This window comes from Amphiura filiformis, chromosome 1, assembly GCF_039555335.1.
Source record: "Amphiura filiformis chromosome 1, Afil_fr2py, whole genome shotgun sequence".
NCBI classification, from domain to species: domain Eukaryota; kingdom Metazoa; phylum Echinodermata; class Ophiuroidea; order Amphilepidida; family Amphiuridae; genus Amphiura; species Amphiura filiformis.
In genome coordinates this window covers 29,655,607-29,682,183 of record NC_092628.1, presented here as the reverse complement: position 1 = coordinate 29,682,183, position 26,577 = coordinate 29,655,607, and the positions used below count along the sequence as shown (strand labels likewise).

General features: G+C 36.8%; 2 protein-coding genes across 3 annotated transcripts in view; both read right to left on the bottom strand.

The window, feature by feature from the left end:
- Window positions 1–26,124, bottom strand: part of LOC140140724 (organic solute transporter subunit alpha-like) — a 36,156-nt gene extending 10,032 nt beyond the window's left edge. The window contains exons 1-3 of one of the 2 annotated variants that reach the window (XM_072162576.1): window positions 25,881–26,124; window positions 5,274–5,499; window positions 3,193–3,353 (exon numbers count right to left, since the gene is read on the bottom strand). In XM_072162576.1, the coding sequence (XP_072018677.1) occupies window positions 3,193–3,353; window positions 5,274–5,361 (249 nt within the window). In that variant the 5' untranslated portion in view covers window positions 5,362–5,499; window positions 25,881–26,124. Of the gene's footprint in view, window positions 1–3,192; window positions 3,354–5,273; window positions 5,500–8,576; window positions 9,124–25,880 lie in introns of those variants that run through there. The other variant, XM_072162504.1, reaches the window with a different exon arrangement.
- On the bottom strand, window positions 11,150–26,314 carry LOC140158008 (carbohydrate sulfotransferase 10-like). Its single transcript, XM_072181259.1, has 4 exons — window positions 26,038–26,314; window positions 15,522–15,701; window positions 14,337–14,482; window positions 11,150–12,154 (listed from the first exon to the last, which is right to left on the bottom strand). The coding sequence occupies exons 1-4, from the start codon at window positions 26,312–26,314 to the stop codon at window positions 11,240–11,242; spliced, it is 1,518 nt and encodes a 505-aa protein (XP_072037360.1). The 3' UTR covers window positions 11,150–11,239.
- Between the last annotated feature and the right edge of the window lie 263 nt (window positions 26,315–26,577).

Genomic DNA, 26,577 nt, shown 5'->3' with positions numbered 1-26,577 from the left:
TTTAAAAAAAAATTTTTTTAGTTTTTATTAGTTTAGAATTTTAATGTTTTGGTTTCACTTTTTCTGTGTCTAAATTTCATTTCAAAGCTAAACTTGGCCAACAACATTTTTCTTACGAAGAAAATCATTACTGTAAACTCATTATAACATTTATAACTATCCATTCATGCATCAATGTTTCCAATAAACATGTGTTTTATGCCTGTAAGTATGCAGTTGTTCCAACTGAATCGATTTCTATGGTGTATTTTGCGTAGGCCTATACTGAAGATGTGAAGTGAAGTAATGATGTATCTTTCCACATGACCAATGTTCGTTGCCTACAGGCATATACAGTAGTGAGTCATAAAAAAAAAATATTTTTCTGACCGACCGACCGCAAAAATCCCACTGGAGGGCAAGCAAACATATTTTTTTTTCTTGGCCTTATGACAGACAGACACATACCATATTTGATCTAATTAGTGCCCCTTTCCTAATAATCCCCAATTTTGACTTTCATTTCATCATTTTAAATAAGTATAAAGAACACACAGGCCTCTTTTGCTGACAAAATTGTTAATTGTCGACCCCAAATTTCTTTTCACTAGGGTGCTCAAGATTCTAAAAAGTGAGGCATCTTTGCTTATTTCTATGGGTACCCTACAAAAATGTAGTCTTTTTTCTTTGCTTTTGCCGGACCATTAAGGTATTTTTCCTTTACTTTTTTATGGGCCATCTAAAACACTGTGTATTTACCCCTTACTCCCCCTTGTCATTGGTACTGAGCGACTGAAGACCTAATTGAAGCAATTTGGTGGATCATTTTGGCACTATTAATGTGTAAAATTTTAGTTTAAAAAAGCTGAACATTTGTGAAATGAGCAGTCCATGGAGTCTTTCGTGGACGGCAAGTTTTCCCTATTATGGTAGGCTTCTATATTGTGTTAAACATAAATTGGCAAATGTCGAAAGCAGAAGTGAAAATGGCCATTTGTTTATCAACTACACAGGGTGAGGTTCCCCCCTTAGAACTTGGAAAATTTTGCAAAATGAAGACCTAATTTAAGCAATTTGGTGGACCATTTTGGCACTATTACTGTGTAAAATTTAAGTTTGAACAGTTGAAAAGCCGAAAATTGTGAAATGACGGTCCATAAAGCCTTTCGTTGTCACATTTTCTCCATTAGACCTATAAATTGTGTTAAACATAGGGCCTAAATTGGCAAATGTCGAAAGCATGCAGAAGCGAAAATGGCCACTTGTTTATCCACTACGCATGGGGGTGTCTGAGGGTGATGTTCCCCCCCTGAGAGGGAAAATTTTGCAAAATTAAAGTACAATTGAAGACATATTTGGTGCATCATTTAAACAGAAAAAAGGACCCGAACCCAATTTGCAAGATTTCAAACTGACACTATACTATTTTAGAGACTCGCAATCACTAAAACATACATGGATCGATGCTGACAAAATGTGATGGGCCCTACATATCGGGAGTAGGTCCTAAATGCCAAAAGCCGAGAATAAATGCACAATATCGGGTGTTTCTCTATTCAAATCTTGCAATATCTGAACGCGTACGTTTTCCAAGATTTTGTACGCATTGGACTTTGGGACTATGGATTTGAAGGAGTCAGAAAAGTGCCTGAATGCGTAAATACGCGTGTTTTGTGCGTTAAAGTAAAACCTGTTTGCTTGCCCTCCACCGACCGACCCAAAATTGGCCAAAATCAGGGCCGGCCTTTAAAAAAAATTTTTTTTTAGTTTTTATTAGTTTAGAATTTTAATGTTTTGGTTTCACTTTTTCTGTGTCTAAATTTCATTTCAAAGCCAAACTTGGCCAACAACATTTTTCTTACGAAGAAAATCATTACTGTAAACTCATTATAACATTTATAACTATCTATTCATGCATCAATGTTTCCAATAAACATGTGTTTTATGCCTGTAAGTATGGAGTTGTTCTAACTGAATCGATTTCTATGGTGTATTTTGCGTAGGCCTATATTGAAGATCTGAAGTGAAGTATTGACGTATCTTTCCACATGACCAATGTTCGTTGCCTACAGGCATATACAGTACGTGAGTCATAAAAAAAATATTTTTCTGACCGACCGACCCACCAACCCCAAAAATCCCACTGGAGGGCAAGCAAACATTTTTTTTTTCTTGGCCTTAGGACAGACAGACACATACCATATTTGATCTAATTAGTGCCCCTTTCCTAATAATCCCCAATTTTGACTTTCATTTCATCATTTTAATAAGTATAAAGAACACACAGGCCTCTTTTGCTGACAAAATTGTTAATTGTCGAACCCCAAATTTCTTTTCACTAGGGCGCTCAAGATTCTAAAAAGTGAGGCATCGTTGCTTATTTCTATGGGTACCCTACAAAAATGTAGTCTTTTTTCTTTGCTTTTGCGGGACCATTAAGGTATTTTTCCTTTACTTTTTTATGGGCCATCTAAAACACTGTGTATTTACCCTTACTCCCCCTTGTCATTGGTACTGAGCGACTGAATTAAGCAACCGGGGCATTTGATTGAATGCGGTACATCTAGTATGTAACTGTCCTTAAATAATAGACAACTGACCAGTGTATTATTTTAGCCTCATATCAAATATTACCTTACAAATTACGAATAAATATTTTCACAAAAAAATCTGTTTTATTTTTGCATACATTTTAAACGTTCAGATATTTGTCCTAACTCATGGGAACCCTTATCTTGGAAAGACCCCTGTTTTTGGACAGCGTAGCTACCAAAGACTCCTCAATTTTACCAAAACAGAGCATTGACAGACACTTGATTTTGATAATTTCAGCTGTAAAAGCCCCCTAATATTCCTCAGATTTCTTTTTTTTTCCAGGTGATTTTCAACCAGAAAGACCCTGATGATGATGATGATGGATGATGGATGATGGATGATGGATGATGGATGATGGATGATGGATGATGGATGATGGATGATGATGATGATGATGATGATGATGATGATGATGATGATGATGAATGGTTCTTTTAAAGCGCTAAATCTTCCGTGGAACTCAGAGCGCGCAAACACATGAAAAAGACAAACAAACAAAGAAGCAATGAATTCTGTGAATCTGGAATACCCCACCAAAAATTGATGATGTGCCCCCCCCCCCACGTCACCTGGAGGTTGACTGTCCTACCTACATACAATTTACAACCCTGAACTTACCGGACACATGGACAAGATCCAGAAGATACTGAGTCTTCTTCCTTTGTGAGACACTCTGAGACCAATATGTATGATAGATTCAACATAGAATATAAAGACAACAATAGTACACACGATGATCACAATTAACCACGCTGTTAGACTGCTATCTGCAAAAATCTCTGAAATAAGAAGATAATTTTTATAAATGAAAATAATGACAATATCATTAACAATAATGACAAAATTATTTAACAATCAGGTCATTCTCTCAATAAAATGTGTATATTGTTCATTATCTTTATGCATTGTGCATTTTTTTAAATTTGCACAATAGATGCCCACAACACAATTCAAAACCATATACTTTAACTGTGATGGGGGTATTTCATTGGGGTGTACTTCAGGGCCGTTATCTCCGTTATTAACCCTAACATCAAACCCTGCTTTTTGCTATCGGAATTTTAAGAAGAAATGAAAAAGGAGAGAAGATGAACAAAGAAGTCACTTGGCGAGCCCAGGATTCGAACCTTAGACCCCCCGCATGCCAAGCACACGATCACGGACCAGTAGCCACACGAGTAGCGCTGCCCCAGGCAGCTATTCCGTGAGCATATATAACACAATAGAGTGATTGGTAATTTCAGACCCTGGGATTCACGCATGCGCATTGGTTTTCATTGTGGTATTTTGTGGTATCTATGGGTGTTAGGGTTAAACTTACAATATTTAAGCCTGGGGTGATGGCACTGGTGTTTCAAGTTGTATATCACCCACATACAAGGACATTCAAAAAGTGCCCAACACAAATTTTTTCATTAAGTGACTTGTGAATATACCGTCGGAAATAGTTTGTACCAACAGCAATTGTGAATGGTTGACCCCAATTTTGTTTGCCCAGAGCACTCAAGAATCTAAACAAACATTAAAACAGTATAAAAATATCCTTCAATGTGGCAAATTTGGTTTAATAATTTTGAACATAAACGGGCCAAAGGGAATAATCCCATTAACTGCAGATTTGGGCAACGATAGTATATATAATTTTTGATCCCTAATTTTTTCACCAGGGACCTACCCTCACTGGCTATGCCAATGATATGTACAATAAATTTGCATTTTGCTAATCCAGCTTTTTTCCACGTAGAAGGGTACAAACCAGAAGTTGATGACACATAAATCCTTTCATTTGGCTATTTAAATTGAAAACCACACACCCCCTGTGGAAGATTTTGGAATTCAAACCAAATTCTACATTTAAAATTATTCCAGGTCCAACCATCAGTTTTCACACATAACAAGAAAAACTGATGAACATTTTTGGAATTCCAAACAAAATGTCTAATTTAATTTTTAGGCCAATAGCATTATTCAACATGATTTGATAAATTTCAATTACCATTTTCAGTTTGAATTTTACATAACAACTGCTCAGTGCCGTAAGTGGGGAAGTGCAATAGCTGCCATATGTAGCTGCCATGTGTAGATGAGTACAATATTCTGTGTGTAAATTGCCAAATGTTCACAGGGCAGCTATTGCACTTACCCACTTATGGCACTGAGCAGTCGATAAAATTAGCAAATATTTCCAGCTGGATCAATCACAAGGTGCAACTGGAAATGAGATGGCAGTGAAATCTTCCACAGGGGGTGTGTGGATTTTAAATGGAATAGCCCGTCAGGGGAGGGGGTGGTCAAAAAATCTCTATTACATTAAACAATTATTTTTCCACAGCGTTGTGGCTCTAATACAACAAACAAACAAACAAACAAACAAACAAACTACAATGTAATATGAAATTATTACGAATCACTGATCCTCCTCTTATGCTAGTGTCATACTTTCTGCCGCTTGCCGCTGAGCGGCGTGCCGCTTCATCATGCTGCTTGCACTTGTCTCTCATACGTCAGAGAGGCACTGCTCCGAGTTGACTTGAATTCAACTCCCAGCGATGCTGTCGCTTGGGCAAAGTGGTGGAGCGATCGATATATCGGCTTGCTGCTGGTCACCGCTAGCGTTTCTGGTGTGACTGTGCAGTGAAGCAAAATCATCTTCAGAGTGGCAAAGCGGCAAGAAAGTATGAAACCAGCATTAATCTTACCATCCAACCACTCATCAGCTGGAGGGTCCTCAGCATCACACGTGCTGTTTGTGATGTTATCTGGTGGCATGGTTGTAGGAGTAGCCATGTTTTGATACTTTGGTGGCCAATTTATGCAGAACTGTGGTCGATTTTCTTCTTTTGTTTCCAGCTGTAGCTTCTCCAAACTCACTTGGGTGATGTGAGTTGTGTGATCACATTGCTATCAATAATTGGGTGTGTTGTTCTGAAATAGAAAACAAAAACATTTCTAATTTTTTTATTAGATTAAGGGCTCTGATAGCAATGTTTTCATATACAAATGTATATATATATTTTTTGTGGGACATGAGAGCACATCACACATACCAAATTGCATTTTGAATCATATTGTCTTTCTGATATCAAATGATTTTTATTTTTTTATTTTATTTTTTTAAATTCACAATCTATTATAATACACATTTTATGGCAAATAATAAAGGATTGGGATTATGTTTCATTTGGCAAAACATTTTGATATTTTTAATCCAAAAAAAATAAGAGCTGTTTTGACTCTTGATGACCTTAAAATTGGCTCTTTTCATTTTGACCAAAAGTTTCACTAAACAGATTGATATTTTATGTAATTTTTTAGTGAATTTTTCAGTTTTTCCATTCTTGGTTGATTACTAGATGCTCAAAATTTAATTTATATACCCATATGAGACTGAACTGGGTATATGTGTACACAAATTTAGACTGGTACAGGCAGTAGGCTAATGAAATGAAATGATTAGTTTCCCGTCACATTTTTTTCAGTAAAATATGATGTCATATATTAATTTTTCATTATTTTGGAAAATTTCATTATTGTCAAAACTTTCATTTGCATGGCTATTACCTATATTGTTGATGGAAGACTGTCTCAAAACAGGTATTAATGCTTAGATCATCATTACAGACATTTTGTAACAGATTGAGAAAAGATTTGAATTTGTTTAAATTATTTAAATGAAAAGAAATTTGCAATTTTTGTAATCACTAGAAACATGATCAGGTAATCTTTAAATTTCCATTATTTACCACATCCTCTACCCCTACAACTAAGAAAAATCAGCAGGGGATGTCAGACATTTTGAGAGTTTCAATTTTGATTATTTCCATCTCAATTTTCAGATAATTTACTTTTTTTTATGAAAATAATGAAAGTTTTGGTCAAATTGAAAAGGTGATGCGGGCGGGTGACAGGAAACTAATAATTTCATTATATAGGCCTTATGTATTAATAATAACGCTTCCTAATTTACTTTTTAGGGAAATATAATATTTTGCAGTAAACCTTTAATGAGCAGGTACATGTACTACCATGATGTTGCAAAGTCGGAACTAACAATGCATATTTAGGCGCAAAGTCCATTCATAAATGAGCGATGTACCGACGCTTAAAATATGCCCTAAATCAAATAATATTTATTATATGTTTACACATGACATGACAAATTTCCAATTCACTCCTTGCATGGTCATCAAGTTTTGGGTAGAGCCTCAAACTGGCAACATACATGAATGGGAATTGAATCAGTTTTAAAACAGTTATGTAACTAATTACAGTAAAGTTACATAATTTTTCCTTTCATGTCTGTTGACAGTTTGAGGCTCTATCTACCCAACCATGAACCATGCAAAGGGTGAATCAATAAAACTCAATGCAGTGTGCCTATTCTCACTCATATGAGCAATCCACCAGCCCGAATGCCAGGTGCAGGTAACTTGCACTGTTGGGCAGGTAAATTGTGGGCAAGAAATTGAAGATGATCAACTGAAAGATTGCCGTTCTAAAGCTGAGCTACTCTGGGCCGGATGTCTTTTGCTTTTCTAGGTCCACTTTTTAGTGATAAGGCCAAGTAACAAAAATAACATGTATATCGTCCGGACTTTTTCAAACATCGGTGAGGGAGGTCCTTATTATTTGTTATATTATTGTGTTATTTTTTTACCATTCATTTCTGTGTAAAATTGCAATTGCAAAGTGTTTGTCAACACATCATCAAATCAGGGAGGCCCCCAGATATTTTTGTTATTTTCCCAAAGCCCCAGGGGGGCCACTCATATATAAAAGTTGTAAGCATGCGTGTGAATGCACTTCAGAAAAGCACCCTTAACAAGGACAACCATTGTGTCTTCAAAATGACCCTTAAGGATAATGGTTTGTTAACCATACCCTTAACAAGGACAAAGTTACAAGTGGATTAAATCCAACCCTTAGCAAGGATGCATGATCAATTTTGAAGAAAAAAGTAAAAGACATCAACTTTGAAGGTTTCTTAGTTCCTTTATTATTATACTCTAATTGGATAATTCCTAACTGGATTTGGTAGGCTTAGGCCTACTCAGTTATCATTATTCAACATAATTATCGCCTGCATATTTATTAGGGCAGTACATGTACATGTAGGCCTATATTTTATTATGACGATTGTAGGAATGTGATTAGATTTAACTACCCTTAGCACGGACACATGGTGTCAAAAATGACACCCTTATTTGCTATAATCAATGATTTTGAGACCCTTAACACGGGCCCGTGTTGCAGTAGAAAAAACCACCCATATTCCGCGTTTTTGTTCACACGCATGCTTACAACTTTTTATATGAGTGGCCCCCCTGGGCCCAAAGCCCTACCCCTAGCTTGAAGAAAGTGTTTGCAATGTGTTTATAAATGATAACCAAGAACTTCTGAACATGTCTTTTCATCACAACAATTTTAGAAATAAAGTACCGTAAGGGAGCAAATAGGAAAAATAACAAAATTATTTGAAAATCTCCAAAAAATCGGTGAGGGCGGGGACGATATACCGGGGGTACATGTTATTTTTGTTACTTGGCCTAAAGTATTCAGCATACTTTTTCATTCAAAAAACGTCCACATGGTACTAGTACTAGTACCCCTGCCCTGGTAGGTGAACTGAACTCCCATGCATTTAATGCAAAGCAACACAGTCATTAAAGTCAGCTGTTTGCAAAATTGTGCTGCTTTATATACTATTGAGTGTGGCTCTGGTTTTATATGTCGGGCATGTACAATTTCTGTTGGGCTGGTAACTTTTAGGATGAGTTACCAGCCCGACTGGCTATAGTCATGTGCATGCTAATGTTTGAGTACACCCCTGAGACTCAACTTACTATTAATATGCAGTAGTGAGAATATACCACCAACATAGGTCAGGTCAATGTCACTGACGTGGCAGGGGAAAGCATACACATTATTTATGTAATTCATTAAATGTGCTGACAAACTTAAACATGTTAAAACTAAAAAAACATCAATGAGAAAAATCTTACCTGAAAAATCCTGCATGCACAAACATACAACAACTATTCAACTCGTACAATTATCATGAGGGCGCAGACAGTCATTTGTTACAGGTCTGATTTGCTACAGTAAACATAACCTATGAACTGCAACAAGCAAATTCATGAATCTCACCGTCAGTGTGGCAAATCAATCGGGCATGAGAAAAGATAAGCTTACGCACAGCACAGGAAGTTTGCAACTTGGAACTTGAACGTGGATGTTGCACTCAGTAGTTGTATTTTATCTTCAACTACTAGCCTGCACTTTGACCATTGATCTGATATAACAAATACGCTTTACACATAGGCCTATCCGGTCTATTATATGAAATTCCTGACTGTCTAAATCTCCGGGCTAAATCTGTGCAGCGCTTGAGCTCTGTAAACAACTTCTGATCTGAACTTTGATCCCAATCAATTCACCTTTAACCTCCGATGTGCACATGTAGACTCCGGACCTGTCTGGCCATTGGCTGCTGCTGCGCTCAGCTGCGTACGTGTTGAACAAAGTATTTTGAACTTCGCTGGAGAATAAAAAAGTTTTCGTTCGTAGTAAACATTGCCAGTCCTCCAATCATCCCCACGGCAAGTATTCGATTTTGAGATTATCATGATGAAGCAAAGATTTTAAATTTAGAGTATTCCAAACTAAGCGGATTTTTAACCAATGCCATATTATGTGTAAAAATATTTTTGTTTTTATAACGAAACTTTACCAATTGTGTGTACTTCGCTTCCTTTTGTATTGGTTTTTTTCAGATCTCCTATTTGTGTGTACACATTTGTGTGTAACCATGAATTGCTGTCAGTCTAATTTTCTCTAACTTACTTCTTCCATATAGGCCTACCTTCCTGATCTCAAAATGCCAAGAAGGTGACGATCCCCGAGCATGCCGAGTGGTATCACATGAAAGAGAAAAGCGTAAAGAATAATAATAATATTTCCCCCACCCGGCCCGGGGGTGACACTCATAATAAGACCCGAATCATGTTCATATGATGGTTCCTATTCATATCTCCAAAATACCAAGAAGGTATGACCCCCAGGTGATGTCAAATGAAAGAGAAAAAAAAAGTTTAAAAAAATATATTAAAAAAATAATAGCAGGGGTGACACTCCTCATAAGACCCGTGTCAATATTCATATGATGCCAAGGAGGTATGACCCCCGAGTGTTGTCAAATGAAAGAGAAAAAAAAGTAAAAGTATTACCCCCACCCGGCCGGGGTGACATTCATAATAAGGCCTGGGTTAATATTCATATTTTGGGTCTTTTTCAGGCTCTAAAAGCTTTAGGAACCGGGCAGGGGTGACACTCCTCATAAGACCCGTGTCAATATTCATATGATGGGCCCTTTTCGTATCTCGAAATGCCAAGGAGGTATGACCCCCGAGTGTTGTCAAATGAAAGAGAAAAAAAGTAAAGAATAAAAGTCCTGGGTTAACATTCATATTTTGGGTCTTTTTAAGGGCTGGGGTATGAACGTTTGGACAGTATTTATTTTGGGACATTAGAGCACATCAGACATATCGAATTGCATTCTGAATACGAAGAATGTCATTCTGATATCAAATAATTTTGATTTTTGAAATTCGCAATTTAATACACATTTTATGGCAAATCATTCAAAATTGATATTTTTGATATTTAACAGTACCTGAAGTAAACTTTATAAATCTGATGATTTATACTTAAAGTGTATGTAGGTGGGATGAAAAGCCGACGATCAATTGAAAATTTTGACCTTTCGTATTGAAGATATGGATTTTTTCCCCAAAACACCAAAAAAAAAATTAGGGTCTGTTTGGGAAAAAAATCCATATCTTCAATATGAAAGGTCAAAATTTTCAATTGATCGTCGGCTTTTCCTTCCTGCTACATACACTTTAAGAATATATCATTATATTTATATAATTTACTTCGAGGACTGTTATATATCAAAAATTTGAAAAATATCAAAATTTTATAATTTGTCATAAAATTTGTATTATATTGTAATTTTCAAGAAATGAAAATTATTTGATATCAGAAAGACATGCTTCGTATTCAGAATGCAATTCGATAGGTCTGAGGTGCTCTCATGTCCCACAAAAAATACTGTCGAAACGCAATAAACGCTCATTTTAGATCCCTTAAGGCTCGAAAAGCTTTAGGAACCGAGCTACAACAACAAATGGGAAAAACACAAAATAAAATAAAGCATCTGCACACGGTTGCTGTTTCTCACACATTTTATTTTCATCTGTAGTAAACCTACTGAAAACCAGTTTCATCGTTGTTCTTGAATTAATTATATCAGGCCCCGGTCTGTCATTCCTTGTGAGTATCCAATAGCTGTCCAAGCCAAGCCTGGTCCAAGGGTCTACGGTCCAAGTTAGTTGCCCACGTCCAACTTTGTTTCGTCAGCAGACATTGACTGTTATAATCCGAGTCCTTTTGTATCCGAGTCCGAGCCAAGCCGAGTCTTTTTGTGTCCGAGTCCGAGCCAAGTCCGAGTCCAACAAAAAGTGGACTCGAGTCCGGACTCGAACGATGATACATCACTGCTATTATTATACTGACGGAATACTGCTCTCCTCCAATGATAAAGGACGCGAAGGTGGAGTGTTCATCAATAGGTCCAAGCCATAAGTAAGTAACCCGTGTTCAATTATCCCGCATATAATTTAGCTTCGGCACTTTTTGGAAGGTCATAACCAAATAATTCAAAGTCAAATTGATATCGATTGTACAAATCGTAAATACTCCCCATAGGTACGTCCTCAAAATACCTGTTCAACGTATCATTCTGGTAACTAAACGTTGGACTGCTACCACTAGGATCTTCAAATTCAATATCACGTATTTTAGCTAATTTAAATATGTACTTAGCATCGTCATGAAGGGTCTCAAGTTTACCAATGACGTCATATTTGACGTCACATGGTGAGCACCATTTGTAATATTCATTCCAATGTATATTTTGCCATCCTGGCTTGCCTTTGTTGCTTCTATCACTTATGTAATGTACAAACTCTGAAAATGTCAGATCATATTTTTCATGTCGCTCTTCTTTGTCCCGGTATGTCTTTATGATCCTTCTTCCTAAATCTTCTTGCCAGCCATGTGCCCTTTCAAATGTTGTGTTAGGCTCCAATTTATTCCTATATACTGATAGTATCCGGGAGAATGGGTTTCGCGCGAACATAAAAGTGAGTGAACTTTCCATCTGATGCGTATCGGTCAGTTTAACAAGTTCCTTCTTCAAATCTCTATTGATTTTGAATTGACTCACATTGTCATGCTCTCCTACTACTCCGGCAAGCTTCTGAAACACCAACTTCCAATTCGTGCTGGCGACTTTTGGAATGTAACAGTACACTAAATCATATTTGTCATCCACAAAATAGTGATCATGTTTGATACGGGATGTGATATTATAACGATTACAGGTTTCTCTTAATGTCCGTTTGCGTTGGCGTTGGATTTCGGCTTGTTGAGTCATGAATTCATCATGTTCATCGTCTGCCACCGCTGCATTACCAGTCTCTTCGGATTGCAACCAGGCATCACTTGAACTGGAATACTGTGGAAATGGGAAAAAGAAACAGGTTACCAGTATATTACTGAAAGCCAACGTGGAGTCAGGCTGACTCCATCTTGGGCATTGTGACTCCTCAAGGGAGTCGTGTGAGTCCCCGAAGGAATTTTGATATTGTTTATAATTATGATGAGCTTATTTCCAAACCGTGTTAAGTCCACAACCCCATATGTCTCATTTACTTGTGAGATACAATCACAATTTTGACAAGTTTGACATTCATGACATTAGCAACAATGAGTTGTACCATCAACAAGCTATTATTTACCATAACAATGCTGCATAACAATATGCAAACTATTGTTGTCATTTGGGAAACAAAGGCCTCACACAGTATTGTTACTGTGCGTCCATCCACTGTTTGCTTTGTAATGGTGCATCCAACTGAAATTATAATACTTAGCATCACAACACATTGCAATATCGCACAGGGAAATCAGAAACATGGGATAGTGGACTTAACACGGTTTGGAAATAAGCTCTTCCATATAATTATGATTGCCTCTGTTAGGAGTAAAAGACATCACTAACAGATGTGGAAGTGAGAGTTTCGCCATGCTCAATGACCAGTTGTATAGTCCTACTAATGTAAAGGGTGTATTGGGGTGACCTAAAACAAGACCCAAAGTGGGAAGACTATTCGCCAGCGAAGTGGTTACATAACTTCCTGGTAACTGGATCACGCACCTTTTGGAATTAATAGTACACGCCACAGACTTTGTGTTGCGATCATTGCGATCGTGGTGCAGAACTCAAAAGCGTGATCTAGTTGACATGAGTGATAATCGGATTACACGTAATACTTCGCTGGCAAATATTCATGTGCTCAAGGTGAAATTTACACCTACTCATGTTACTGTTTTACCATTTTCCTGTGTGGGAAACGGTGAATGCCGATGTGTATAGCTTTAAGGTGGTACTACACCCCTGATAAATTTTGTGACTAATTTTGCATTTTTCGTTAAAAAAAACACCTATACACTCAGTAACAAAGGTAATGTATATTATAGAGGCAATGAATCCAATTTACTTCACTGAAATTTCAGTGATTCAAGACAAGTGGTTCATTATATGTTAAGAAATGAGGTATATTCTAGCAGTACCTCTTTTCCTATCATAAATAACGTACCGTTTGTCTTGAGTCACTGAAATTCCAGCGTAGTAACTGGATTCCTTTTGTTACCAGTGTGTTATTATTTTTTGAGAAAAATGCAAAAATAGTCACAAATTTATCAAGGGGTGTAGTAGGCCTACCACCTAAGGAAATAACTTTTTAGCAAATGGTCGCAAAATGCGACAGTATGAATGACAGGAGATAAATACTTATAGAAGAAGCTATTTTTGACACTTATATAGCTGCCACCTTCGGCTGATGCCGGGCCTGAGTTACCTTTTTCAGGGCCCTTGACTAGACTAAATTTAGGACCCCCGAAATAAATTGGGTTGGGGTGTTATCGGGCAATACGATTCAGACTCCACATCTGCATCTCCTTTTATGGTCATTCTGCCGACCTTTATTTTCCAGCAGCCAATCACAAGTTTGCACGGCTGCGATGTCGCAGCGCGATTCGAAAAAGTTGAACAAAACCCAACTCCATCGCGGACTGAAAGGGGAAATTTCCACCGCCGAGCTCGTAAATTTCAATATGAAATGGATTTAGGTGTAGGGCTGGCACTTTCGCAGTAAGGGGCATTCAATGAGAGCAAAATGTAAAAAATATGGGGTCATTGGGTGAGAGCATGACCTTTTTTTAATGGAACCTTTGGGTGAAAGCCGAAGCAGCGCCACAGAAACATCGAACATCGAATTTCTTGTTCTAAATGGCTTCAAATTTCTTTGGTTTTTTTTGGTCAAAATAAGTAACAAAATCAGTGATAAATGATAGTTGCTGTTCAAATTGAAAAATTTGGGAGACAGTCATATGGAAATATAGGGGGTCTTCGGGTGACAGAGCATGTGTTCGTAAAAAAATATGGGGTCTTTGGGTGACAGCGACGCTAAAAAAGGGGGTCTTAACAGCCTGAGACGAATATACCTACTATATTCGTCTCAGTTAACAGTCATACATACGCGTCAACTCCAAAGTGGGAGTGACCCCCCTCCCGGGGGTCCACGTACGAAAAACTTAATTCTGTCAGTTGTATATATATCTGCTGTCTCACTCACCGTATCCGTATCCGATGCGGTTTGGTCATGTTGGTCGTCAAATTTCGGATCTAATTTGGTTGTAGGTTGGTCATCGAAACGCCCTCGACGGCTCCGAACATCATCTGGATGAGAAGGTTTATTCTTACTATTGAAGGGTAGATGCTCTATAAATGAACAAATATTATGTTAAGGGGTATAGATCCTGCCCAACTATTTTTCTTAAACTTCGTACCAATTAAATTTCATCGATATACTTCAAATATCTTAAATAAAAAAGAGGGGTCACGGAGTTAGTTTTCGAGTAATAACCATTTTAAAAAGGCTGTTTTTGGTTCTCGTCCAAAGGATTTTCATGAATTGATGAGAGAGGAGATTTTTTTTTCCAATGTAAAATTTGCCTTGTTAGTAGTTTTCGGTCTTTTCCCATGCTCGAGGAAAGGAGGAAGCCCCCGTTTGTTTTAGTCAGTGAGATTCTGAGGGTAAAACCCCTAAGAGTACCATAAAAAGTCTTGGAAGTGATCCATATTCTGTAATGAAACTTCTCTAATAAAAATTTATATGTATAAAGATTTCCTAAAGTATTCCAAAGTCTAATAAAAAAAAATTAAAAATCTATCAAAAAAAATCTTGACAAATCCCAGAAATGTAGGAGGGATGGGACAAGAACCAATACATTGATTTTATACGGCCTAAAATCACAAAAAGCTTAGAACCATAATGTGCGATTTGCGTAGGCCTACGGCGACGTCAGAGGCTCATTTTCTATTATCTTGCACGATTGTGAAAGACTTGTGAAAGGTTGAAGTTATTCAATATTACAGTAAAATGCAAGAGTCTGTTTTTACGCAAATGATTTTAATCATTTGCGTAAAAACAGAGATTTAAAAGAATCAATAACATTGGTTGGTTGATACCCTATAGGTATTGTCTTTATAGCAGTGGCGGCGTTACGGGGTGGGGGGGTTAGGGCATTCCCCCAATATTTTTCTTGCCCCCTCCCCCACTTTTGAGGCAACCCCCCCCCCCAAAAAAAATTACGTAAATTTCCACTATTTGCGGCAATTTTGCGCAAAATTTGTCGATTGTATGCCTAGAGGCGGAACCTGAAATTCACTTCCCCTAATGCCCCCCCCCCCGAAAAAAATTCCTGGTGCCGCCACTGCTTTTTAGCTCATTTGTTTGATCAAATTACGTTCGTCTTACCTCTTACTGTCAACGGTAGACCAACGTAAGCCGTCAATAACAGTAAAATTATCACCAGGGAAAACAATGTCACTTTCCGCGACCCCAAGAAAACGAGAAGTCGTTTTATCGAAGCAAAATCCATGATGATATAGAAGCTCTTCGCTGTTTTAACTAGGAGAGAGCCAGAAACAGTCCAAACTGAAGAAGATGAAAAAGGGAATTGTTTAGTATTAGGTTTCTTTTATATACAAACAAGGGAAGAGGCGGAACAAATTTTAATTTTTCCCCAGTGCACATTAACGTTGAAAAAAAACCCAGTGCATATGGCCGGATTCGAACCGGCGACCAAGGAAAGAAGGACCTCGCATCGCACACTAGCACAATTTAACATGTAAATTTTACAAATGTACAATGGAAACATAACATCTAGGCATACACAGGCAGATAAACCAGAGAAAAAACTCCGGACAGCGCGGGGACTTGAATCCCAGACCATCCGCTTGTCGGGCGTAGCTTTTTCTATAGCAGCACCAACACTTTGGAACGATCTGCTGCAAGACAATCGCACTTCTCCATCATTGACTGTTTTTCTAAATTGAAAACATATAAAAAAATCTTTTGACTAGACAGTGTTTGCTATTATTTCTTGTTCTCTTTGCCTAATTATACTGTAAAGTGCTTAGAAACATTGGGCTTTTCCAGAAAATAGATGCACACCCCTATAGAGGAGTTCGGATATCCGGACTTTTTGTCCAGTCGTGACTGTTGGAAATCCAGCCTTTTAACGCGGCTGTGTACTCAAGACGTTGTTTCTTTCGCAAAATTGAGCTTTTTTGATATTTGTTACTTTGTTATGTTTTTTATAAATACAAGGAAAGAAAATCCAGATTTATAAACTCCAACTGCGCTATTTTATGGATTTTATTTCACTATTTCATTCGTGTTTGCAATTTTAAAAGAGAGAAAATCTTTGTTGTATCAGCGGGGTGACACGCGCGCAACAACGCATCGCGCTGCGTATCGCGCAATTTGTTAACGCACAGATACGCTACGCATACGCGACGCTTATCTGCATGTGTGGCGCATCCTTTGGAAACACTAATTTCAAGTGGTCAAATGGCTCCGTTTTAGCTGATAAAATGTGGTTTTTTCAAGTTCTTTTCCTCGATTTGAATATCAAGTTATGAATGGATTTCGCTCAAACTTCTCAACGGGCTGTGGATTTACCCGATGTTCACATAATATAAGGTAGAAAAACGAAAACTGCCGCATTCTCCTGTGAGATTCGATGAAAGGGCAAAATGTGACCACTTTAAACTTTAACGGCCATTATTTCAATGTTCATTTTCTCGGTAAAATGACGATTTAGGTACACGATAACTCAATAAATACAGCATATATAGGTAAGCAAATATGATCATCGTAAAAAGCAAGATCGACTCAAGAAACGGTTTTCTCATTTTTTTATATTTTGGTCTATTTCCAATTTTAGGCATCATTTTGGGCAAATAGGCGTTTGTGAATGTTAAAAAGTTCAATTTGATGCCTTATATGGTCAATATCTCAAAAACTAAGGCCAATATCAAAAAATTAAAAACCGTTTTTGGAATGGAGCCTCAAGATTGGGCTAAAAACAAAATTAAATATTTTGGAAAGAGTGTTTTTTGTTATGATGTACCTAACAAATATTGCCAAAAACTCACTTTTTTGTGATTTTCTTCATAATTGTTGTTTTTACCCCAAATCTGTATTTATATTAAGATTTATTGATGTCTTGCCTTTATAAAAATGTATACTTTTATATGTCTTGCGCGAATAATTACAAAGTTATTGCACTTTTACTACATGCATGTCTGAGAGTACACAGCCACCTTAAAGTGTCCAAAGGCGAAAGAATCCAGCAGAAAATACCGGTAGTTCAAAATCAGAAATCCTCAATTTGAGAGCTTATTTTGGACATTTCCGTGATTTTTCCTTCATTTAATTGGATTTCGAGCCTTTTCAAGTGACATTTGCAACTGGAATTCTAGTCGTTTTCAGAAAGCAGGGAAATTCTTTGATTGACAATTTACTCCTCTATAGGGGGCGTGCATTTATTTTCTGGAATAGCCCATTTGTTTGTTGTACTCTGTAAATATTATTTCTGTAGTATTATTGTATTCAATGTGGAAGATCATTTAGCCATAAGAATCAATAGATGTCGTGTTGAATTTATGTTAAAAGAATTATACAGAAATTACGGCGAGACTCTCTTTTTGATTTTTTAAAATTTTTGGAGTCATTAAGTTTTAATGCATTGGAGGAGGGATTGCTTCTACAGTGAGGGAAATTATGGGGTAACATTTAGTAACAAACTAGGTTAAAACAACTTTTTGAAAACATTTGAAAATTGTTGTTTTTCTATGAGGTTTTTTGTCTCGAAAAACAATTGGCGATCCTGACTTTTAGACCACCCGCGCTATATAGGGCTCAAATATTACTATTTCATCAAGGTTTAATATTCTAACAAGCTTAAACTAAAAGTTTCATCTAAGGAGTCAAGCTTTAAACTATTAAGCAAAAATATCCAACAAGCTAAAAACGATTTTTTACCCGTTTTTTAACAAGCTAAAACCAATTTTCATGGCAAAAATCATCTAAAAAATCTTTAAAAATACAGTGACCTACCTAATATTACTAATCTATGTTTCCGATGGTATCCAAGAAGCTAAAATATTGTGAAAGAGGGCAGGGCTTTGAGTAATGACGGAAATTACGGGGTAAAATACATCACGTTTTTCGAGAGATTCGCCATCTTGAATAAATGCAGAATTGCGTCACGCAGTAATACAATGTCAAACGCGCTTGAAAATGCATGATACGCTAGCGTAAATTACCGTCAAAACGAGCGTACATCAAGCGCTTGTGCTACGTGAAAACTTCGGAGCTGGCATCACCGATTTTGTTACCAGCTCTTTTAGTTTTACGTCAAAAAAACTATAAAAACGTGAATTTTAGAACAAAATAAAGCTTGTTCGATGGAATAAAAGGTATGTTTGTACAGTTGAAAACATGTTTAACCTTGTTGCAAAAGTTTAATATGATAAATTTGCAATTTGTTCCTTATATAGCTCGGGTGGTCTAAAAGTCAGGATCGCCAAACAATTTAAAATAATCGGAAAACGAAACGTACCTTCGAAAAGCAACATCACACATAAAAAGATGATCAAATGAAGGAAAAGCGACAAAGAATTCATGAAATTAAGCCAATATCCTCAGAAATACATTACGATTTTAAAAATTCGCCATCTTGAATTGAATTATGCAGAATTAGATTTCAATTGCGTCACGCAGCATTAGCGCGCTTCAAAACGAGCGTCCGTGTTACATGTACGCAAAAGATGTGAAACTTGTTGATCGCCACTCATTTTATTGAATTTACCACAGAATTTACACATTTAGGCCTACTAAACATACAAACAACATACAAACATGCAAACATACAGTAGATCTACAGTAAAAAAAAAAAAGCACAATGCTAAAAACTAAAATTTCATAATAAGCTACTAGCTACAGATCCACAAACAATCTAATTACAGTAACAGATAACGTTCAAAATAAATAAAGATAAATTTCAAAATTGGGCGAATATGAATAAAACCATTATCTCTCTTTATTATAGGATTTGGAAAAATGAAGGGGTGGGTGTAATAAAGTCCTAACCCACCTAAAACACATGTTACTGGTTTCGCGATAAGTTGTTTTTTGACAAAGTACATGAGCATTTCCATGAGTAAAGCATACAAGCATAAAGTATATAGGAGTTCTTCAACAGACTAACTGTTTTGTTGAAATCATTCGTACAATTTTTACACACAAACCGGTCACTTGTAAATTTGTGGGTTAGGACTTTTTGCCCCAAGAATTCCACACTAGTTTTTATAACTACTTATGAGATGGATATTTATTTGAAAAAATATCGAATCTAGTCGTTGTTGATGTAAGAAACACGTTCTCAATGATTCCAGATCAAAATTGTTGTTTATAGATAATCTAGGACACCAGGTTTAAAGTCGGTGGCAATATAGTGCTAACCCACATTTCTTTTTTGAAGAAAAACAGGGAACATAACGCAGCTGTAATCATGCCAATAAGTTCATATTGGTGCAAAAATTACACATTATTTTAATAATAATGATTACTTTTTATAAAAATGGATTACGTAGTTGTCCAACCTATATGTTTTAACTGCAATTGATTCGAAACCAGTAACAATTGCACCGAAAAAAGGTGAGGGTTAGGACTACTAGTATATTACACCCACCCCTTCAAATGTAGACCTATATCTTGACCTATCTCCGATGTCAGATATAGAGTTATATTTTAGTCTCCAAAATTCTAAAATGCTCTGATTTTGATTCGAAAGTGGTCCATGGGGCTATTTTAACGTGCCCCCTGGCACGTTTGTGCAGTGAAATTAAAAATCCGTGCAGTGAGAATTAAAAATCCGTGCTTAGAATATTTCTATGCCATTCGACAAACTCAATAGGGATGCTTTACATAGCATCTACCGTTTGGTCATTTTCAGATAAAATGTCAAAAGTTTTGCGCTGACCGCGCTCAACACTTCAGTACCCCTTTTCTCATGTTTCTAGAAAATTTTCACAGGTCTCATGCATATTATAGACATAGTTTGCTAACCACTAGTATCATCAACGCTCCCCCCCCCTCCTCACGCCTTGCTCACGATAGTTACAATCAAAACAAGTTCTGGCAACTTTCCATTCGTCAACGTGCGTGGTAAATGGCGATCGCAACAAAAAGGCATAGGCAAAGATTCCTTGTGGAGGAGGGAAGAATCTACCAAAAAAATTATAAGGGGGCAAGGTACATACAATCATCCCCATGTCGACGTAACGCCTCTATGTGGGTTTCTGTCCGAATTAACCTCATTTGGCCATTTGTAGTGCCCATTTTTGCGCTCTTCATGCGAATTATTCCACATTTGCACCATATTTTGCCATTTTAGCTTTAATATAATAGCAAAATGTTCGCGCGCTTCCTGTGCATTTGTACAATAAACTTAGTATATGATTTTATGTCGTCAAAAGGTGCGGGATTCACTGTACTTTAAGACATACTTCCAACCCCATAGGCGGGGTATATTTGAGGAGAGCGTGGAATTGCAGTATAGATACAATTTTTGGCTATTTCTGATTCTCTGACGTGACATGTCCTGACATAAAATCCGACTGATGCCACTTTGTCATCACGGAGCTATTTAAAATATGACTAAATATAATCCATTTCCTCAGGTGTATTTCCCAGCTCACTGAAACATGCCGTCATAAACCCCCTTATCAAAAAGCAGTCTTTGAACCAGAGTGAACTGAAAAGCTACCGACCGGTTGCAAACATGCCTTTCCTCTCAAAGTTGATAGAGAAACATGTTGTCAACAACATCAACAACCACATGTTGAAACATCATCTTGGTGAACAACTGCAATCTGCCTATATGCGTGGCCATATCACCGAAACGGCACTGTTGAAAGTGAAGGATGAGATTATGGGACATGTGTACAACCAGAAAGGAGTTTTCCTTGTCTTACTCGATCTCAGTGCGGCTTTCGATACGGTGAACCACGACCTACTGAGTAGAATGTCGCATGAGATCGGGGTGACTGGGATTGCTCTTGACTGGTTGAGGTCCTATTTTACTGGTAGAACAAAAACTGTTGCGATTGATGGTGTCTACTCAATGGCAAAGACCATGGACTATGGACTACCTCAGGGCTCAATTTTGGGCCCCCGAGGTTTCACAGTGTATACAATTCCAATAGGCAGGATCATCAAAACCTCTCGCTTTCATACCACATGTACGCGGACGATATACAGATTTTCTGTAGTTTTGAGCCATCTAACCCATCATCAATTGAAACCGCTTTGTCATCAATAACATCTTGTATCAAAGAAATCAGAACATGGATGACATTTAATTTCTTGAAATTAAACAACGACAAAACGGAATTCTTGGTTATACCATCACCTCACTTCAAACGCCAGATGCCTGATATATGCCTTCACATTGGAAATGACATCGTCCACCCCTCCACTAGTGTCAGGAACCTGGGCGTTATCTTTGATGGTGTTATGAGTATGTTGCCGCAGATAACTTCACTGTTAAAGAACATCACATATCACTTACGCAATATTACTCGGATCCGGCGTTTTCTTGATAATGAAACATGCACCCATGTTGTTCGATCTCTTGTGCTGTGACGTCTAGACTATGGGAATGTACTATTAGCAGGAACTAATGCAACTTACATCATGAAATTACAACGCTTGCAGAACTGGAGTGCAAAATTAATTTTCTCTGCTTCAAGTATGACCATGCACTCTTGTTCCGGCAGTTAACAGTCGCCAAGTATAAGAAGAAAAGTTTAAGATTTTTAAACAATTAATGTTCAAAGGCGTGATTTTGCGCTTAATCTGCAAAATTTAACGTATGTTAAAAGACTGTTAAACTCGAGCGTATAAAGGTGGTTATTTTTTGTTACGTTAAAAGGCGTTAAACTGTGTAATTGTAGTTTAACGATACATCTCGCGCCACGGAATTTTAACCAATTATTGTTTAAAATGACAAAAGCAAATGGCGGCCACGAGTGAATGCTGGTCGTGCTGCTTATGGTCTCCTGAAACTTCGTTCAAATAGGTAGGTTTGAGTCAATCAGGTTGCACCAAACTCGAGATTCGTTTGATAAGTTATGCATAGACATCGTTGAGACATAAAGGATGGATATTGATGCGTTCATTTGCTAGATTTAACAACGTCATTGGGATTGACATTCTAGCGATACTGTACTGTACTGTTCTACGTGCACGGTACATGTATATCTCCAATGTGTGTACCGCGATGTTCAGTTTTGGGCATACGCACAATAGCTTACAATGTAGACGAGATGCATTGAAGTATCGGTTTGCTGGATACCGTATCGAGTGTGTGAATTTATTAGCGTTGATATATTGTATTTTAGCATTGTATCGTAATGCATGCGACAGAGAAAGGCTTACTAGATTTTAATTTTTTACTCGGATACATTGCCCGGATACATAGCGGGTTGAACTGATAAAAAAACCAAAATACTTTATGCATGAAATTGTATTTTTGAACGAATCTCACAGTTGACCAAGATCTGATGACTTCAAATATATCATGAATTATGTTTCAGTATAAAATTTAAAAAAAGAAAGAAAGAAAGTCCCAATCATAATTAAATCCAATACAACCATTGATTAAGCAGTTGTATTTCTTAAACAATCCTTAGATAAAATAGAACATATAAATCATTATCTGTTTAGAGTTATTAAGCAAATATTGATTAAAAGACCTTAAACAACCTAGTTGGTTAAGCACTTAAACTTGAAGCTGGTTAAAGTGCTATATGCATTTATTGGTTAAAAGTTTTAACCAACTATTGATTTGAGCCTTAAACAACAAGAAAATTAAGGGCCCTTAACCAATATGTCGACGAGAGGACCACGTAACTAACACGAGTTTAAGATTGATTAAGATTGTTTAAGACTTTTTAAATTGGCGAAATAAGAGTGTGCCAGCCAGTATTTGCAAGAACTTCATTGGCTCCCTGTGAAGCAGAGAATTTTATATAAGATCATGCTCTATGTGTTCAAATGTCTGCATGGATATGGACCAAATTATCTCATTGAATCAATTTCATTGTACAACCAAACTCGTCTCGGCTTGCGTTCTGCAACAGACACTACACGTCTCTCTGTACCAAAATTCAACCTTAAAGGCCTGCAATCAGCTTTCGACAAGAGTTTTTCTCTCACCGCACCTGCACTCTGGAACTCACTTCCATCTGAACTCCGTACTGCTGTTTCTCTGCCAAGTTTCAAGAAAAGTCTCAAAACCTTCATGTTCCCACAATAATCTGGTGGCTTTGTTTCAGTTTGCTGTTTTATTTTGCCTTTCAAATATTTTGTGTTCCATCTTGGCGCCGTGGTCTTTATGAAATGGCGCCCTATAAATGCATTGTATGTAATGTAATGTAATGTAATGTAATGTAATGTAATGTAATGTAATGTAATGTAATGTAATGTAATGTAATGTAATGTAATGTAATGTAATGTAATGTAATGTAATGTAATGTAATGTAATGTAATGTAATGTAGTGGCTGAAATTGATCCAAAATTGAGAAAATGGTAATTGGTTTCTATAAAATGCATTATTTTTTTTTTCGGAGTTTTAGTACCACATCTAGATATCAAACATCAAATAGCATTAAAATGCTTAGGAAACTCATTTTAGACCTAAAATTTGGTAAAAAGTACCCACAATGTGTACTGATAGCTTCTTACTAGTTTAGTAGCAATTTGGTACTGTCTCTGACTCACTGGCGTATACACGTGGAGCTAGGACCACTTTCTGTGCACCCCCACAGGACCAAACCAAACTCACTTTTTTAGGTTCCTGAGATGACCCCAAAACATAATAAGGATGTTCCCAAAAATATATAAACTGGCCCCAAGGGGGGTAAAAGGTCATCGAACTTTGCATAGGGTCAAAATTTCAAACTTGCTCGAATTCCATTCCAATGTATTCCCCTAGTCACAAGGATTCAGAAAATGTATAGTTTGACCTATCTAGGATGTACCGTTCTTGAGTTATAACCAAAAAGGTCAAAGGTCACGTTTTTGCCTCTATGGGGGTCGAAAACATCAAAGTGCTCCGATTTTGCCAAAAGAGGTGTCAAAATGTTCGTTTTGATGAAACAAATCGTTTTGGACTCGTTTAGCCGAAATTGTCATATGCGATTCAACAAGCTAATTTCACGATTTTTTTGGACAAACATTGTCAAAAACAATACAGTTTCAGAATAAGCAATTTATGACTATTGACTAATATATAACCTCAGAAAAAAATGAGTTAAAGTAAGAAGGTTGCATTTTCATTGGGACATCCTCAATAAATAATTTAGACCGTTCACAAACACTTGTTAGGGGGTCTTATGCAAAATGGGGGGGGGGCCTTAAAAGTTTTGACCCTCCTGGGGGGGTGGGCTGAAAAAATTGACCACAATTTTTTTTATATGGGGTTTATCCATATTTTACATGTCAAAAAGGGGATGACATTTTGAGATCTGGAAAGGGGGGCGAATTTTTTTTGCGATGAATTTTTTTGCATTAGCCCCCCTCCCCTAATAAGTGTTTGTGAACGGTCCCTTATTGCAATAAAATATAAATTGTGTACAAAAAAGTAAAGACGTACGTTTTGGAATTATGTATCATTTTACAAATATATCTTTAAAAAACAATGAATATGCTGTATTTTTTCCTGATATTTGGGTGTGTGTAAAAGCACATCGTCATTGCACGGATTATTCTCGTAAGGTTAACACTATTTTAAACTGTTGTGATTTGGTAGTTCACAGCATCTTGCGAATGGTAGTGAGCTTTGGCAAACATTGCATGGCTCAATTTCATTGCGAGTGTATGTAGAAAAATTCAAATACCATATACACCTAGATATACTTATAGTCCTGTGGTTCTTGAGCTATGTTGTAAAGGGGGCTGAAACAACAACACTTTTGTAAAACGTACATAACTCATTATGCATTAACAATAAATCAAGCAAGTTTTCGAAGTATGATTCTTAGAATGAACTGTTTCAAAACAAAGTGTTATTTTTCAATAATATATTGATTTAGATAATGAAATTTTTTTTTGGCTGCTTTGACCAACAATACCTCGTCTACCCTTAAGGGGTCTGGAATGAGAGTTTGAGCGTTTCGACAGTATTTTTTTGTGGGACATGAGAGCACATCAGACATATATGTCTTTCTGATATCAAATAATTTTCATTTTTTGAAATTCACGATATCATACAAATTTTATGACAAATTATTAAAATTTGATATTTTTCATATTTGTTTATATATAACAGTCCCGAAGTAAATTTTATAAATCTAATGACATATTCTTAAAGTGTATGTAGCTGGGAGGAAAAGCCGACGATCAATTGAAAATTTTGACCTTTCATATTAAAGATATGGATTTTTTTTCCCCAAAACACCAAAAAAAAAGAAGGTTTTTTTGGGAAAAAATTCATATCTTCAATACGAAAGGTCAAAATTTTCAATTGATCGTCGGCTTTTCATCCCACCTACATACACTTTAAGTATATCATCAGATTTATAAAGTTAACTTCGAGTACTGTGTACCGGGTATTACATTGCGAATTTAAAAAAAAATCAAAATTATTTGATATCAGAAGGACATTCTTCGTATTCAGAATGCAATTCGATATGTCTGATGTGCTCTAATGTCCCACAATAAATACTGTCCAAACGTTCATACCCCATCCATTAAAATACCTTATTCTTCAGCAGTTCTCTCCAGGTTTCTCCAGCCGTCTACGTAAATGGTCAGGCCATCAATAGTCATGCAATTTTAGAATACCATCATACGACTATTATTAACTCTCGATTTAAAATGGAGATTGGTGAAATCAACGTTGTTTTAAAAACGTACCCGACATCCACCCAACTGAGCTTGCAATGGAGCTGATATTTGATACAGATTTTGCATATATATATATTTGTACATGTAGCATCAGACGTAAACTGCTGTAAATCTCTGCACATGAATTGATAAAAGAATAATTTGGTATGCATATCAATGGTTGATGCGCACCGATAACTTTACGAGGCCAGTTATTGTCAAAGAAGAATGAATTGATTACGTAACTTTTCATGTGATATACTTCACTGGTTGGTAAAGATACAGTTAGACCCTCCCTCGGGTCCATGGAGAACGACTGGTAATGTAGATTATACAACATTAAATTTTTATGAAAAAATAAATAAGTTGGTCTGTAGATTAATTGAGTTTTCGTCGACACACAGTGCTCTAGGAGCACTATAACTTTGTTGTCATTTATAATTAGGGCTTAGTGGTGTGTTGTTTCAATCTTTGGAGTGAAGGAGAAGGTGGTTTTAGCTCTAATTATTTACCCACAGATGGAACCCAGACTGTGGGACAGTCTAAGATACAGTCACGCTAAGATACAGT